This window comes from Camelus dromedarius, chromosome 1 (genome assembly GCF_036321535.1).
Source record: "Camelus dromedarius isolate mCamDro1 chromosome 1, mCamDro1.pat, whole genome shotgun sequence".
Lineage (NCBI taxonomy): Eukaryota > Metazoa > Chordata > Mammalia > Artiodactyla > Camelidae > Camelus > Camelus dromedarius.
In genome coordinates this window covers 89,900,846-89,919,641 of record NC_087436.1, presented here as the reverse complement: position 1 = coordinate 89,919,641, position 18,796 = coordinate 89,900,846, and the positions used below count along the sequence as shown (strand labels likewise).

At 35.0% G+C, this 18,796-nt stretch overlaps 1 protein-coding gene across 4 annotated transcripts in view; it reads right to left on the bottom strand.

Moving 5' to 3' along the window:
• GABRA2 (gamma-aminobutyric acid type A receptor subunit alpha2) overlaps nt 1–18,796 on the bottom strand; it is a 110,627-nt gene that overhangs the window by 39,460 nt on the left and 52,371 nt on the right. For all 4 annotated transcript variants that reach the window (XM_064486960.1, XM_010980335.3, XM_064486955.1 and 1 more), the window contains 2 exons: nt 5,067–5,287; nt 3,121–3,203 (listed from right to left, as the gene is read on the bottom strand). In XM_064486960.1, coding sequence (XP_064343030.1) covers nt 3,121–3,203; nt 5,067–5,287 — 304 coding nt within the window. The remainder of the gene's footprint in view (nt 1–3,120; nt 3,204–5,066; nt 5,288–18,796) is intronic.

The following is an 18,796-nucleotide window of genomic DNA, read 5'->3' as shown; positions in this document are numbered from 1 at the left end:
GCTTTTTTAAGAAACTCGTAAGAGATTGATGGGCAGGGACTCATGTCGATACTTCTCACACCCGGCACAATGCCGGCCACAAAGAAAACTTTCTCAGATCACTCTTGCTAAATCAATAAACTCACATTTTAATATATTTTAATTCTACCATTTACTGCTATGGAAGATGGAAATTAGGATAGGACCCCAAGAATATGTTAAAGAAAGTGATTGCTCCTTCCCATGTTTTTCATAAAAAAACAATTATTTCATTTGTTAGACAGGAATATTTTTCTTAGATTTGGAGTCTGATGAGAGAAGAGATAGTAGAACGTTATACAGTGCAGATCAAAGGCACTTCCTGGTCCATCAACACACAGATAAATTAGGAGACCACTGCAATGTTTTCAGTAAAGAATAAAAGGGGAGAAAAATAAATTTCATTATAAATTCCGTATCTGTATTAGATTTTCATTAAATAATTTAATTTTGCTAAATAACCCATTTTGAGTCCTAATCTGCATTAAACAAATGCATATTGTTTCTTCATATTTGATAACCCCCCCAAAATCCCCAAATCATTTTTAATTATTAATTTTTATCCAAAAAGAAAATTTACAATTTCTTTTGGGATAATGCCCAGAATACTCTTAGATTTCCATTCAGGAAGTTTAAAATCAAATTGAACAGTGAAGAATTATATAAAGACATGAGGCAACAAGAATAAAGCAATACAAAACTGAATTCAAACTTGTAAATTAGTAGAAAAGATGCTTTTTTTATTTGAGAAAAATGATAATGTTCCAGAAATCCCATTATTTGTGGGGAGACAAGGGAGTTTTTTGAACAAGAGAGGAATAAATGACTAGAAGGAAAAGTCATGGCTGCTTTTGCCAAAATTTGTTTTGCCAACATTTTAAGTTTTGGGTTGGCTTGTTGTCCATACTTTCAACCTTTATAGATCAAATACCTATTATTGGCAAGGAAAAAGAAAAGCATAAATAAATGATTTATTCAATGTGTCAGAAAGTAAACATGGAGAAAACTAAATAAAACCAATTACTTCAACAAAAAATGCCTAATAAACTTTGTTGCCTGTATCACTTCTAGATACAGAAGACAGTATTTTCAGGGGTACAATATTACACTGCTCTGAAGATGCACTTTAGTAAGGGATTTTAAATTGTATTTAAGTATTTTAGGTGTATTTATTTCATATTTAGAATTGAGACATCACATCGTTTATATTTGGTTTCTTAATGGCACTAACTTGTGCACCGAAAAATGCCTTTCCTTCTTAGACCATTACTGCATCTTGAATAAATCCTTCCTTTGGTACCAAGGCTTTCCAGTTTCTATTTAATACCATTTATGCAATGCAAATGAGTTTTTTCTCTGCTGCATCTGCTGGAGTTTTTCCAGCCTCATGTTTACTTTTTATAACATGATTGACTATCTTAAATAATTTTTGAAGAAATGCCAGTATTGAAGTGATAGTTTCCATGACAATAAAAGACGGCTTTGTAGTTAAACAAAGGGAAGAGTCTCAAAGAAAACTGAGAGCTGATACCTTTTGTAAGAATAAACAGAACAAACAAGACTGAACTTCTCATTCCACAAAACTATGATCATCAAAATAATTAGAGAGCTCTGCATTCAAATTAGCCATCATTCCTCCCTCTTCTTTCACATGATGCAGAAGGCACACATCCAGTTATACATATTTTTAATCAGGTGAGAGAACTGCATTTCTATTCAAGAGAATGAAAAGTGAAAAGCTGCCCAGAATGGACAAAGATAGGGGTGCTAAAAAGAGCTGGGTTTCTGAAATGTCAGGCTATTGGACACGCTCACAAAGAGAGAGGCTGCTTAGCTGTGCCCGTGAATTTATCCTGAACCTGCCCTGAATGCCGTGTGGGCCTAGGGAGATGCTTTGACCTTCCCTCTTCTCAATTATTCTGGGAGAGCGAATGCTTCTGCTTGACATATAAGGTCCAATCTCAGTGACCTACAGAGGTTGCCAAATGCACAGAGCCTTTTCTGAAATACTTTATTGTACACAGAAAGTGCCCACGTGTAGCAATCCACCTACGTCATCTCCTTCAAATTTATTTTAGAAAAAAAATTCCTTCCATTTAGTTAGAAAGTAGAAAGAAAACAGAGACCCAGTTTCTGTGCCTGACATTTGCAACAGGATGATCGCTACTTTAGTAAACAATGGAATCTATCCTTTACATTTCATTCTTCTTTTGTTTGCTTGTTTAAAACAGATTTTATTTCAGATAAGCAGCGGCAGAGATAGTCTAATTTAGTTTGATAGCTGTCCATAGGCTCTTCAATCGTTCTTTTTAAATCTAGCTTTATTAAGATATAATTGACATATAACATTGTGTAAGTTTAAGGTGTACTATATGTGGATTTGATGCACTCATATATTGCAAAATGATTACGACCATAGTGTTAGCCAATACCTCCAGCACATCAAATAATTATTCTTTGCATATTTCTCACCATGCTTAATTTTTTTAGATTTTTTTATTGAAGGATAATCGATTTATAATGTGTTAATTTCCAGTGTACAGCATAGTGATTCATTTATAAATACATATAATATATTCCTTTTCATATTCTCTTTCACTATAGGCCATTATAAGGGATTGAATATAGTTCCCTGTGCTATACAGTAGGACCTTGTTGCTCATCTATTTTATTTATAGTAGTTTGCATCTGCTAATCCCAAACTCCCAGTTGATCCCTCCCCACCCCCTACATTTCATTCTTAGTTGGAAAAAAATTTATTTATTTTGCATTTTTAATGTGCTAGTACTTGAAAAGAAAAAAGGTAAATGACATAGTCCTGACCTTCAAGGAGCTCCCAGTCTACTTTTTCAATGTATAAAAACAGGTTGTTCTTTATTAGCAGTAACTAAAAACAATAATTAAAATATAATTATATTTGAGAGTAAAACAGGGCTAGCCAGTGGATTACTTGAGGGAAATCAGTATTTCTTTTATTTCTGCATCTTATTGGACAAGTATTAAGCATCCCATCATATAAGAAGAAACTATACAATTAAGTAGTGCTGCTGACTAGCCCTGATTTTATTGACCCAAAACATGTACCTTCATCCCCATACTTACAGCTGCCAAATTTCAGAGGACATGAGTGAGCATCCATTGGAAAATCCTCCAAGTGCATTGGACATTCAGCTTGAACCGTAAGCCTAGAAGTCAAAATTCCACTCTTTGTTTAGGTAAATTGGCAAGTCAAGATAAATCACTCCTTATTGTTGTCAACAGAATTAATGATGAGATAGGACCTTCATTGTAGCATTGTATTAGGCTAATTCACATTTAAATATGCTTTTGTTCTTTCACATTTAGGTGATCCTTCAGAAGGCATTAGCTCAAGTAACAATGCTTATTTAAAAATATACTTTACTTAAGCATTTTGTACTCTGTGGTTAGTCAAGAAGTTATATACGTGCTTTTGAAGGTTATTTTCCTATTAACTTCAATATTAACATTTCATAGAAATCTCAATGAAAAAAATCTATATCATAAAAAGAATTTTATTTCCCCCCAGCATCCCATCAACAACCATATAGCAAAACTGATACAAGAATTCAATACTGGCTCAGAGGAGGCCCCTTCAAAAATACATAAATTTTGAATGAGTATCATATACTGTATAGAGATACATATATATAAATATAAATACAGACATAGATATGTATATAAATTTATCTCTTATAAATAGCTTGTTGAGACTAGACTACTGGTCAAATTATAGACACAAGTTATGAATATTAAGAGTAATCAGCAAATTTTTTATAAAGTTATTAATTATTCCATTTTTACACAGAGGTAAAGTAGATAAAGTAGGTATTAAATTGAATTTACAGAAGAGTCTTATGGTGAGGAAAACAAATGTGACAAACCATTTAATTACAGCTTATGTACTTCTAAGAGAGTATTTTAAGAAGAATCCGATGCAATATTTTTCCAAACTCTGTGTGTTCTCAGCCTACATTTTGTTTCAACCCCAAATTTCCAATCATTGTCAATCCACAGGAATGATCAACACGTAAAATCAATGAGGGTGCTGCATCTGGATTGCAATATTCAGAGAGAGTGAGGCAGAAGGAATAGCTAACACTCCCATTTTGGGCAATGGTCACTTAGCAATGAGTCTTCAAGACTGTTTTCTTTAAAGATCAGGACTGTATTATTACCCTTTCTTAAATAACTTTCACAGCTGGAACCCACAATTTAATATTGCATATGAAATAATAACACATTAAATGCCTGGAATACAAATCTGTCTACGTATAATGCTGACAAACGTTACCTATGCTTTAAAACCTTTATCAAACACTTACATTTTAGATTATATATTATTTTATTAGATTTGTGATTGTTTTCTTTGTAACATACTATAAGTAATTTATTTTAAAAGATTAATTCATGAGAAAAGTTAAAATGGACTAGCTGTTAGAGTCAGCAACTGTGTATTTCTTTGGATGAGTTTTTTAGGGTTGAATCATATGAACTTGATGTTACATGGCACTTTTTGACTTACAAAATGGCAATTTCATATGGTTCAATCTAATACGTATGCTTATGGTACCAATTTACTTGCAACCAATATTAAACAAAAACTACATCCCTGCGTTTTAAAAGTTTTTTTTTCCACTAGAGTAAATATTAAATTAAATAAAACTTGCTTAAAATTATTTAAATTTGATGGGATATTTGATGAGATATTAAAAATAAAGTTATATACTGGTATAAAGAAAATTTTGTCATATTAAAATTATACTTAACTAAAATGTAGCATGAAAAGTAAATTGCCAAAAAAATCAATTCTTAATAGTTAAGGCAATTTTTAGGTTTTAACACACTAAGATGAGACTCAAACTCCTCGTAAGTACTATTTTCTATTTTTATTTTTTTGATACACAAGCATTTAGAAAGCATACTATGTGTACCTCAATAATTCATTATGAAAATGTTGACAAGTAGGAGGGCTGGTTGGTTACAACATAGATTCCTCAGTATTTAACATATCAAACCTAAAAACATACCTCATTGTGTACAGCAGAGTCCCATCATCCTGGATTCGAAGAAGCTTATTTGGCATTGTCATATTATGAGCTACCGATTTTTTCCCATTGTGGAAGAAGGTATCTGGAGTCCAGATTTTGCTGGCCATTAAATTGTTAAGTCGAAGGATGTTCATAGGACCTTTAAATTTTAACCGTTCATCTTTCCATTTTTGTCGAAAGAAAACATCTATTGTATATTCCTGAAATATAAAATAGAATTCTTTTGAAAATAATAAATGCTTAAAATTATGATATAGTTTAAAATTATAATTTAAATAGTATAATATAGTTTAAAATTGTAATATAATTTTCAATTATAATGTAAGTAGTTTAAAATAGTTTAAAATATTTAATATAAATAGCTTGAGAAAGCCATTTCAAGAGGAGTGAATTTTGAAAGATTATTCCTTCATCTTACAAATAAACATTGCCACTTACAATGGGGTAAAGCATACGTACTTATAGAATTAGTCACATATTAATATGAAAAGAAAATAATAAAGTTACTTAATCTGGACTCATTCAGTGGCACAAGGTCTTAGTCAAAGTGCTTTACTGCATCCTATAGATCCTATAGTTTAGAACTACTTGGAGAGGGGGCATGCTTGGTCAGTGTCTGGGTGGATTGTCCTAAGGCATTCATCTCAAGAAAGAATAAGCAAGGAACCTGATTCTCAGCAAAAAGAAAAAAAAAAGAAAGAAAGAAAGGAAAAGAAAAGAAAAGAAAACAGAAAAAAAGAAAGAAAGACAACTATTAATTAAACACACTATCAGATCTATATGAGTCATCATTCATTGCCAAAGAAGTTGTAAAATACCTTATTTCTTTTTAAATCTGAAAACAATGGTGAGATATCATATTGTTAAAAAGTATGTATTAGGGAATGCTGATTTCAATAAAGCTTTTTTATAAAATGTGTTGTAATAAAATACTTTGACAAGGTATTAGAATACTTAAAATATGAGTATTTTGCAAATAAACTCTCTCAGGTTAAGGGCACTTTTAAATAGTCATATAGACCAGCTAGTGATCAATTTCCCTATTATCATCCTCCAATACTTGAAGTTAGTTTCATCAATATCTCTCTTTCTCATCCTCTTTTACTCATCCCCCCCTTCCCCTCTCTTTTCTTTCCCCCTCTATCTTAAGATAAGAGAATGTATACATTTTAGATGAAATACATGATTCACAATTTTGATGAATACTGACAGCCTACTGAATGTTAATTTTTTTGTCAGTGTATGTTTGTGCAAACACTTCCATGATAAATAACTAAAATCAGTGACACACCTGAGATTGAAAATTCAGAAATTGTCCTTTGAGCACAAAGTCCCAGTCATTACGTTTGAAAATAAACACTTCAGCAATTGACAATTTCACTCAACTAAAATTGTGTGTGTATAAAAGGACATTATAAAGCCCACGTAGTTATGAAAATATCAGGTCATGTGTACAAACCTTACTCAGGTAAATGATTCCCAGTAATCCCTCAAAAATTGAATGGATGAGGACAATAAACATTAGTCACGGGTGATGGCTTAAGTCAGGAAGTGGATAGTAAGAGAAAATTTCATAATCTAACCCACTGTGGTTTAGTCATTTTTTAAGTTTAATTCTATATAAATGCAACTCAATTTTTTAAAAAACTAGATTAAGAGATGAGTTTTTGCTATCTGATAAGTTTTTATGCTAGTGTTTCTTTCCAACCGGTGGTTCCCTCAAATCCAGGTCTGATGTGAACACATAGGACATTTACCTGTCTAGGCAAATTAAATACATTTTACAACTTTTCATAGAACTTCAAATTTGATTTTTTCATTTCTGCAAAATTATGGGATCTTTTATCTGTTTCCGAATCTATTGCTGTAACAAGCATTTGCTACAGACCCACCACATAGGAGATACTCAAGGTTTATAAACCTTAAGTTTTAGGTGAGCTCTTTTTAAAAAGCGTTTTCAGGAACACTGTTTTTAAGCATCCACAGTGTCCCTAGAGAGGGCTTGGCCAACCTATCCAAGGCAACCTGTGCCTTTCCGCCCACTCCCTGCAACCAGGCACATTCATGTTATGCCCTGAACAATTCCAACAGTCCCCATCCGTTGCATTCCTCAGATAAAGCAAGTTCCCCACCTGCCTGAGTCAAGAACTCTACTGATAAGCATGCTTCTGGTCCCCTCAACAGTTGGGAGATATGCAGTCAGCTGTCTGTGTATCTTTGTTACTCGTAAAGCTTTCCATTACTACAAAGTCATATACTGAAATTACACTTTTCTTCTTCTGCCTCCCAACTAGCCAACAGGTCTTCAGAAAAGGCACCATGGCTTTCATCTGTGCATTGTCTTATTTTTGTCTTCAGACACATAAGAGAGTAAAAAGAACACTGCAAATACATGGTAGCCATCACCAACAAGAAGCGTAAACATAATTCACGTGTTTTCTCTCCTGTGTGTCCCTCCTCAAGCACATTTTCCTGCTCTGTGAGGAAACAGTCATCTTGAATTCAGTGTTTCTCATTCCCACATAAAGGCTTACATATTTACTATATAAATATATGTGTTCTGTGTCACATTTTTAACATTTATATAAATGAGATCATACTGTGTATACTTTTCTGAAACCACTTTTTTCAGTTACGTTGTTGAGATTTATTCATAGCAATACATCTAGTCCTTTGCTTCATTTTCATTGATACCTAGCATTACCTCCTAAGAATATTTTACAGTATGCCTCCTTTTTCCATGCTTTTAAATATTTTTTTTCCTTGTCACTATTGCTAGCAATACTGCTATGAACACTATTACACAATGCTTTTAGGACAAAAGTATAAGAGTTACCCTAGACCAGAGGTCAGCAAACATTTTCCATCAGGGGCCACTTAGTGTTTTAGACTTTGAGGGCCGTGTGGTCAGTATCACAACTACTCAACTCTGCTGTTGTAGTGTGCAAGCCCCCACAGGCAACATTTAAATGAGTCAGAGTGGCTATATTCCAATAAATCTTTGTTTACAAGAAAAGGCAGCCAACAGGATTTGGCCCATGGATCGTGGTATACCCACCACTGCTTCAGAGTGCTGACAAGTGGGGTTACTAAAATTTATTATATGTGCAATCAATAACAACATATTGCCAAACTGAAATTGTAAGAGGAGTGTACATTACAATGATAAGGAGATACTGTCAAATTGAAATCCTAAGAGGTGTGCACATTTATATCTCCACTAGTAGAGTATGAACTTTCTCTTTCTCTACAACTTGGTGTAGACAGACTGTTTCATTTTAGCCATTGTGATTGGTTTGAAATGGTTATAGTGCTGCCACTTGGATTTTTCTATTAAACCAGTGAAATTTAACATATTTTCATATGTTGGTTTATTAAATACTCTAGTTTTCTCTTGTATGGATTGTCTATTCATGTGATTTGCTCAATTTCCTTTTAGATTGTCTTTTTCTTATTGAATTATAGAAATTTTTTATATTTTCTATTTACGAATAGTTTAGAAAATACAGAACTCAAAAAGAGTTATAATAAATAGCACAAAGGTATACAAAATATCATAAATATATCCCTCTATGTTTCTTTTAAAGATGTCAAAGTTCTGCTTTTAACGTTTAGGTCCTGGAATTATTGTGTATCATATGAAATACAGATCAATTGAACCATTTTTTTTCAAATGGAAAAACAACTTTCTGGTACCATTTATTGATTGGTCCATCTTTCCCCACAGTTCAGCAATGACATTTCTCTCATGTATTTAGTGTCCACATCAGCATAGATCTGTTTGTGACGTCTCTTTTCTATTGTCTACACCTGCATCAATTCCAAAGCCATGATTTCTACAGCTATATAATAATTATAATTAATAGTGTTTTTATTATTGTTCAGTTGAAGATGTTTCATACTTTCTACTATGACTTTTCTTTTTCTCTATGTGGGAGACATTGTTTTTATTTTCCAAATACATTGGTTTCTTTAATTAATATTTTCATCATTGGTGTTTAATTTTACTCCATTTGTAATAAGAGACTGTGCTCTGAAGATGCTAATAATTTCCAATTTATTGAAAATATCTTAAGAAAATTTTTTGTTGAATCTGATCATTTCCTTATTTTAATGGGAAGGTAATTCAGTCCATGTACATTTAATGTGATTACAAATATACTGGACATGTCCCAGGTTATAGTGTTTTTAGCAGTGATAATTAAAAGGATGAGGCTAGCAGGGTAACTTGTATAGATGTTCCATAATTAACTGATTAAAATGAATAAGAAAATAACTCTAGAAAATTAAGGAAGAAGAATCATAAAAGAGCAAACACACACACACACACACACACAATGAGTAGAGGGAGAGAAAAAAATCAAACTAAGAGAAAAGAAAAATTAGAAGCATATAGAGATTAACAGTGTCAAATAGCACTGAAAGATCTTGAAAGTTTAGTAGAAAGGAAGCCAAAATGCGATGGGTTGAGGAGTACACAGAGTATGCAAACAGAAGGAAAATAAAGTACTCTTTCCCACTCCTAAATTTGTAAGTGTCTTTAAGGGAAATCAGAGTTAAACCAGTAAAATCTAGATACTAGCTTATATCATTAAGCTATTGCCATGTAAAAAAAAAAAAAAATCACCTAAAATGCACTAGCTTAAAAAAGCAGACAATTATTATTAGCTCATGAGACTGGAGATCAGCTGATCTCACCTGGGCTCAGTTGATCTCAGCTGTTCTTGCTTTTGTATCTGTGGGTTAGCTGGCCATTAGCTAATCTGAGCTAATATAGTGTACGGGCCACTGGGGCAACTCAGCTCTGTTCCAAGTGTCTCTCAGCCTCCTACTCCAGGAACCACTGGTCTACCATGGGCTTATCTTTCTCATGCTGGCAGAAGTATACACAATAACAAGCCCTAATGCACAAGCCCATTTAAGTCATTGCTTGTGTAATGTCTGTTAACATCCCATTGGCCAAAGCAAGTCACACCATTGAGTTGAGTGACAAGTACTACTGTAGGTCACCTCACTGTCAGTGGGAGGGCATTACAAAGTTAAGTGAGAAAAGAAGATGTGGATATAGAAAGGGGTGAAGATTGGGTGCCATCATTGCAGCTTACCACACTAGCCCTCTGTGAGAGGAAAAAAAGATTCTTGTGAATGAACAAAGAGTTTGAGAACATCTGAAACTTCTCTTCATCATATGACTCCAATGAAAGTTATATGAGTCTGATATCAAGGTGTAATCAACTGTATTGTACCTAAATTAAATGAAAGCTTGTGCACAGAAGCAGGATACTCAGCTTAGAGCAGTGACTTACAAAGTGAAATATGTACATCCATTTGGATGTAGGAACAAGATACTAGAATCTATTTTATATAAAATTATTATCTAAATATAAGAAGTAAATGAGGCTTTGTGAGTAAATAACATATGGATCGCTGTATGTATATATGGCGCTCTCACTGTGTCCTATGGGAAGAGAAGCAGCCACCCAGAGACGGTCAAGGGACACTGAGTTTACGCACTTGCAGCACACTGCGATTTGTACTCGGGTGACTTTTTAAGTCATAATATCTAGTTTTGATTAAACTAACTCAAGTGAAAATAGACAACTGACTTAAAAATTGCTAAATAACACCATGGATTGAAGAAACCACCAATAATTCCACAAACGCAAGTGAACAATAAGAAAAGAGGATATCACTTCTATGCCTCATATGAGTTCTTCATTAGCCCACATAAAGAATGATGAACTTAACTCTAAAATTAAGTGTACAAAAGCAAATTCGTAATTTTCAATAAGGATATTAAAATATGAGTTTACACCCACTGCATTTCATGGTGAGCTTCACCTTAAATACTGGCTATTGATGGCATAAGGACATTGCAAAAAGTAAGTTGTTTTAACAACCAGACATCCAGAACATGAAGGCGAACATCTAAAATTGGTGGATGTTTTTTTTAAAAATTGGCATAATGGTTCAGTAACTCACAGCCAATGATGCACTTCTCAAATTTGAACTTACATGTCTTTTACATCTATAGCAGTCATTAAGACAAGTGTTAGAATAATATGAATTTAGAATCAGACTGTTGATTGCTATATTATAAAATATTTAAGAAAGATATTTAAAAATAATAAAGTGCATTTAAACATATTAATTGCTAAAATAATCTCATGAATAGAAATCTTAAGTGGGAGTGAAAATAAATCTATTTTGTTAATGATGTAAAAATTATACCTGAAAATAATGTTTTTTAACTTATTCAAATTTCTGCTTTTGTGCTTCTCCTAGAATACTTCAATATATTAGTACAAAAGCATGTAGATATAGACATAGAAATACATAAGTAAATACAGTTAATTTAGTTAATTCACAAGTTTTGTGGTTTTGCTTTTGAGATTAAAACAGAGGAAAAGGAGACATTTCAATCAAATATTTATTGTACATCCAGTAAATTACAATAGAATTTCCAAATAGATTATTTGCATTTGATTCCTTTAAATGCATATATAATGCACATTCTCAGTCTTTGAAAAAAATATCCTTGAAAGGTTTCTTAAACCTCAAGTTTGACATGAGTATATACTGATATAGTAATCATTTGATTTGTGTGTTGCAAGAAACTTGCCAGAGAAGCACAGAATAATGCAACATCTTCACACAAACAAGATTTAGACCCATTAACTGAGGTTTTAGAAGAAATAAATGATACCAACATCAACTACAAAATTGCTCAGAGGACACACAAACAACTAAAAAGAAACAAAAAAAATTCATAAGGACATCAGCACATAGCTATCCTCAGGCCTGTGTACAGGACACCTGAGAATGCTGGGTGACCCAAGAGTTGAAGAATCCAGAAACTTCAAGTTTAAAAAAGTATTTACAGGAAATTTGATCTAACTTCTCCTTTTTGTAGATGGGATTATAAATAATTTTAGTGACTGCCCAGTTTCCAAGCTTGTGAGGGGCAGAACCCATACAAGCATGCAGTTCCCAGCCCAGTGTCTTTACTATTGAGTACTATTACTGTCTTTACACTGAGTACTATGTCCAAAAAATGTATTGTGAAGAAGGAAATCGTTCTCTATTGCCCAGTTTATAGTAAAACATACTTTCAAGGACACAGTAACTTAGTGAAGGCAGCATATTTTTTAGTACCTGGCTACATTAATTATAAGTCAATGCTTGTAGCCCATTTCTGAAGAATTCTATCTACTCACTAAAACATAACCAAACTGCAGGACTGCTCTTGAAGTGACTCCTCATTTGCGTTGATTTACTGGGTATATTTTAAAGTACCAAAATTTATTTCATTATACCCTTTTACTGTTAAAGGCTAGTCTCCTCTGAGTAAGTTCCAATTAGTGTGCTTCTTCTATAATGAAGAAAAATGTGGTTTATGAAGCAGGTGTATAGCAATGAAAGAAATAACACCCTTAGACTATACAAGACTGGTTAAGCTCCAATACCTTCAGTTGGTTTTCAAAGGGGTGTAACCATGAATTTAGCCCAGTATTAGCATTGCAAAAATTGCAAAAAAGTGAGACGCTTAAGAACAGATTGGCAGTGTCAATAAACCCAATTAGTACAGATCATAAAACCTCATTATGCAAAGAAGCTCACACAGACTGCAGACCACCATGGCTACTGCATGTTCAGACCATTGTGCAGGCAAGATGTCTGGGCTTTCTCTTTGGAACTAGATTCCTAACAAGTTTAAAAAAAAATTAAAAACTGATACTAAAGATTCAGATTCTAACAGTAGATTATTAAAATATATCTAATCAAAGTACCAAAATGATTAATAGTTATATGTTAATTGCAATTCACTTTGATATAACTTACTACTTGAAATTCATAATAACCTTATTAAATATGAGAAGTATTCCCATTTCACAGGTGAATACTTTAAAAGCCATATTCATTTAAAAAAAGAGAGAGAAAGCCAAAATTTGAACTGTAACCTTATGCTTCCTAACACCATGTTCTTTTCATTGTACCATACATAAAAACAATTCTTGGAGGTAGGACATCAGAGTGAAATTTCCTTCTTTTATAGATTAAAAATAGGTACTAGTCATGTATTATGGAAAGTCACAGGGAGAATTTAGTCGCAGGCTGAGCCTGGAGTTTTGGAATCTCTGTTCAAGTCTTCTTTCCACATTTAAACAGACTCAACAACAAGACTGAAGGATAACAACAATATTAATAAGTTGAGTAATATGAAACAGATGTTAAGAGCATGAGCTTTCAAGTTAGGTAGACCGGGGTACTTGGCCTTGAACAGGTTCTTTAGTCTCTCTTTATTTCAGTTGACTTATCTGTAAAATGGTGATAATAATACAACTTATTTCTTAAAAGAATGAAGCAGAAGGGATAACACTTGTAAAGTTCTTAGAAACAGTTTGGACATCAAAGAAGGCAGCCTGTATAAATCATCTTCCAAGTATCCTTCTCGCCCATTCCCTATACTCAGGAAAAGGGGGGCCTGGCAAAGGAGTGACACCCAGCAGCAAAAATTCACCAAGTGCCAGGGACAGGGGTTAGTAGGATGCCGCAAGCGGTCCATGAAAGAGTATGCCACCTGTGCTGTTGGTGTTTCAGACAATAAGGAGGTCATTGAGAAGAAATCACAAGAGTGCCCATGATTGGTCCTGTGTTTATCCCCCAGGCATACAAATGTCATTGATTGTGCAGAGGGAACCACTAACAGATAAAACTAAGTAAGACGATATCCCCCCCTTTTCTAATCTCCCCTTCCCTTGTCTCTACTCCAGAAGACCCAGAGAGAAGAGAGGAAGAGTAGATCACTGCCCATCACCTACTGTGCACCCCTTACCTGTGACCATAGCTGAGAAAAGGAGAGAAGATCTAAATGGCATAAGAGATTGATGTTTAAATTGCACTGGACTGGGTTCTTGGATATTTAAAATTGAACAGAAAGCCAGAAGATGCACCCCAGATATTGTCAGGATGTGGGGAAAGAAGATCCAAAGAATGAGTTTGATCAGTTGAATTTCTAAAGCCCTTGGGATGAAGTTCAGATGCTTTCTCACAGCCTCCAAAGCCCTGCAGTGACCTCTCCCTCCATTACCTCTCTAGTCTCAGGTTCAGCAATTCTTTGTATACTCTGTCTACAGCAATACAGATCCTGTGGGGCGTCCGCTGTGTCACACTCCGTCTTACTAGCCCAACTCATTGATCTCTGCTGCAGTCTCACTTTCCTGCATTTGGCCAACTTTTATTCCACACTGAGAACAGGGACAACGACCTCCTTCCTCAATGCATCACCAGTATCTAACTGGCTGGAACATAGGAAATGAACGATAATTAGTCCATGAATAAGTGAGTGTGAGGAGTCACTGGAAGTTAAATGTAGTGACAAAGATTCTGGACAATAACAGCTCAAATGGTACACGAGGCAAAAGGCACCAGCAGAGGCAGGTGGTAGAAAAGCTCTCATATACCTTACGTCAGTCCCCTGCGTGCAATACCCTAATCCTTAAATTCACAAGTGTGGAGGGCGTACATTTGTGTGTGTGTACTTCTGTATAAATGCATTAAACTAATCACAGTAGGCGTTTCTTGCCTATAATAGTTATGTTTTAAAATATATTGACACATACAAAAAAAAAAAGCGGTTTTCTACACTATGACCTGTGACAACCGAGATCGACCACGTTTTGAGTTTCACTAGGGATGCTTTCATGGCGCTGTTGGGCAGTTGGCTATAAGGCTTTCATGATCTGGTTCTAAGTTTTCTCTAGCCTCTTCTCCCCCCCAGTATCTAAAAGTACTCTAGGCTCCAGTCATGTTGAACTTTTACATTTTTTCTAAATTCAACAAATTCTTTCAGTTTGTGCTGTTTGGGTTTTTTTTTTTAACTTTGTTTTATTGATTTATAATCATTTTACAATGTTGTGTCAAATTCCAATGTAGAGCACAATTTTTCAATTATACATGAACATATATATATGTTCATTGTCACAGTCCTTTCTCTGTGAGCTACCATAAGATCTTGTATATATTTCCCTGTGCTATACAGTATAATCTTGTTTATCTATTCTACAATTTTGAAATCCCGGTCTATCTCTTCCCACTCCCCACCCCCTTATTCTTCGTGTTTTACTCTTTCCGTTACGTCGCTGGCCAATCCTTGTTTGTCCTCCTCCACCATCTTCTTTTCCTAGAAACCTTCTCAGATAGATATGTTCTACCCACATCCCCCTGCTACCATATTAATCCACAAATACTTCAATAAAAACGTGATCACACTGTTTTAAAATGGATGCTTTTTTCCCTTAGCTGTCCCCCATTACACTGTGAGCACCACGCAAGCAGCCCTGGTTATACTTAAGTATTTACAGAGTATGCGCTTAGCAAATCTTGTGAAAAAAGAACAAACACAACTCATGCCTCCTAGTAGCTCAGACTGCAGTAAAGAAGAAAGACATGTGAAGATTTCCCTAGTGCGCGAAGTCATAGAAACGTGTGAACGCCATGTGGTGGGGCACGGGAACAAGGAACACTGACTCTACTTAGAGCAGCCGAGAAAAACATCAGGGGAGATGAAATTTGAGTTTGGCTTTGAATAAATGAAAGATCTCCAGTTGGCAAAGTAGGAGGGAAGCATAACAAGAACAGGGAAAAACATTTGCAAGGCCAGAGACTTGTAAAAGATAAAGGCATGTTCGGAGAACAGTGAGAAGTTCAATGCAATCTTTAAAAATAAAAGCCTCTCTGATAGCTATGATGCCTACAGCTACTGCCCTCTGTCGTGTCTCCACTCCACAACCCCGCTGCCTAAACAGGTTGCCTCCACCCTTTCTCCATTTCCTCACCTCCCACATGCCTCAGCCCACTGCAATCTGGTTGCTTTTACCACAATCAACAAATATCTCCTTGTTCTTAATCTAATGACACATTCAAATTCTTTTCTTGGCTTTACCACAGTATATGACGCTATTGTTCTCTCCCTACTTTTGCAATGCTCTCCTGCATTGGCATGAAAACCACATTCTCCTGGTGTTGTTAATCTTGGGAAAATGCTCATCATGGGACCTGAGACCTTCTGTGTCTGACAATAATCTACATGTAATGGTATCTCCTGGAGAACGTGTGGGAGTAACACCAGTGGACAGTGTCTATTATTCCTCATCAAGGCACACACGTTCTGTGTCGTTCTCCCAAGAAGACATGTCTCACCCTTGTAACCTAGGGAAAGAACATGCAACTTCTGCAATTTTTTATTTTAAAAATCACTTCATGTTCAGCATGGTGGTTTGTTATTTAGTTTATACAAAAGAATGGAGGAATGATAAGGAATGCTTCTCTCCCAAGGCAGCCAAGTGAGCTATGACTGGATGTACCTTAGTTCCTACAACCCTCCCTCTTGCATAAAGGTTAAGAAGTGGAGTCAAATTGGTCAAACTACACTTACCTGCACTCTTCTGGAATGATTACCCAACTCCCTAAGTGAGGTTTTACTGTGAGCAAAACCTATGGGTTCATCCCATTACCAAATGAACCATACTCCTTCAGTATACAGAATCCTACCTGGATAGAGGGCCATTACTGATACAGATACCTGACTGTTGGACATCACTGCATCTGATAAGGAAAGAAAGGCAGTGGTCTCTGATGTTTGTTGTTAAGGTTCGGGGAAGGGAATGCCTTTCATTTTGACAGACACCCATGGTTGCTCCTTCTCAGTCTCCTCTGCAATCTTTTTTTCATCTTCTTCTATTCTAGAGTTTCTAGAAAAGCATAATTACCATTTCACTTTAGTTTCCTCCCTTGAACGAATTCATGTACGCCCATAGTTTCAACTACCAAAGGATGCACTCTAAGCCCTTCTCTTGAGCTCCAGATCTATGACTGATACCTCGCATCTCCAACTAAATCTCTCTCAAAGCCCCCAACTCAATACATCCAAAGCATAAATTCTCATCCCCTAGACACCAAATCAAAAGCAAACAAAACTTTTCTTTCTGTGTTCCATATCCCAGTGACTAGCACCACCATCCACCCAATGCCCCCAAGCATTCATCCTATACTTCTCTTTCAGCCCCTTCCTCCAACAGATCACCACATCTTGTCAATTCCACCACACAGAGATCTTTTAAATCTTTTCAGTTCTTTCCAACTTCAGTCCCATCACCCTGGCCATCATTTCTTGCCTGGCATACAGCAGCTTTCAAACCAGCTTTTCCTTCCCTCAGTCTCTAATGCAAATGATTGGATTGCAGAAAATCTGACTCTTCACATATCTTTTATATTACCCCCAACCCACCCCACCAATCATATGATGGCTTTTGGCTGCCCTCAGAAAAAGTCAAATGCTTTAATTAGTAAAAGACAGACTGTCACACCCCTCAATTAGGATTAGGATTCCACAGATCTTAGAAGAAACCTAGGAAATAACTTTTTAAATAAATAATACTGATTCCAACACAAGTGTCTGTGAATCTCATTTTGAGGAACATTTTTAAAAACTCTAGGAGGGTGCTGAAAAATATTGGCTGAATGTTCCCTAAACCTAGTTCCTATCCTTCCAAAATATCAATAACCTTCCAGTAGTCAGCTTCTGCATTCTGGCCTTAAAGTGAGGAAACATTATTACTCTACCTTTGATATACAGTATTCGCCATGTTTGTATGACTATTTACAAATGGCAACTTGTGATAAAGGTAAACAACTTAAACACAGTGTCAATTTTCAACCAAATATCAATATCTAATAATTTTCTGAACTTCCCTATGATGTTCACTATTGAACTACATAATATCCCAATAGCTTCTGGGGTGTCTAAGAGATAATGTACTCTGCATAAGATAGACAAGTATTAACCAAGGAGATTGGTATGAACAACAAACCAAGGTCACCACTTTCCTGACTGACTGCTTTTTAATAGCTTAACTGTAAACTCTAGGTCACAAATCTTGAGATGACTTCAGCATTTCCATTGTTCAAGTTCTAACCCTAATACTTAGCAGTGCAAGAGATAACCATTTGGGCTGAGGTTCGTAGTCTAGGTTTCAGTGCAATAATTGGTGGCTATACCACGTATGCCCGAAGAATATGCACACACAGTGAAAATATTTACTGCTATTGGAAAAGACCCTCTATAAACCAAAGAGAAGAGGAAAAAAATGCAGAAGAGTTAGAAATTGCTTAAATGCTACTACCAGCCTTGTCAATCGTCAGCTACCAGTACATTTCCAAATTTACCTTCTTACTTATGAACTTTTTCAAAGTTGAAATTAAAAAAATTCAACTTAATTGCAAACACTGTAATTAGAATCTTTAATTATAATTTAGATCTGCAACTTTCTTTGGACAATTATTCTGGTTAATGATTCTGAGACAGTAGTTTGTGTGTGTGTTTGTGTGTTTGTTCTTTTGGTTCTTAATTCTTTTTGCTATGCTGCTTTTTCCTCTCAGGCTAATGTCACAACAAATCTACATCACTGACCTGAACAGGAGGACTTCGGAGTTTAGATCTTGCTACTGAGTATGCACATTGCATAGAAATAGGACTGTATCAGCTAAGCTACCAACAGTAAAATTAAATTTATTCTTTACTGTTTTCCCATTAACAAATAACTTCCATAAGACATGAATTAGATATCTTCATATCCACTTTATGTACAGGTAGAAATAATATGGGTATATTTTCCCTTCGCATCATAATAAATTCTTTCTCTTTAAAG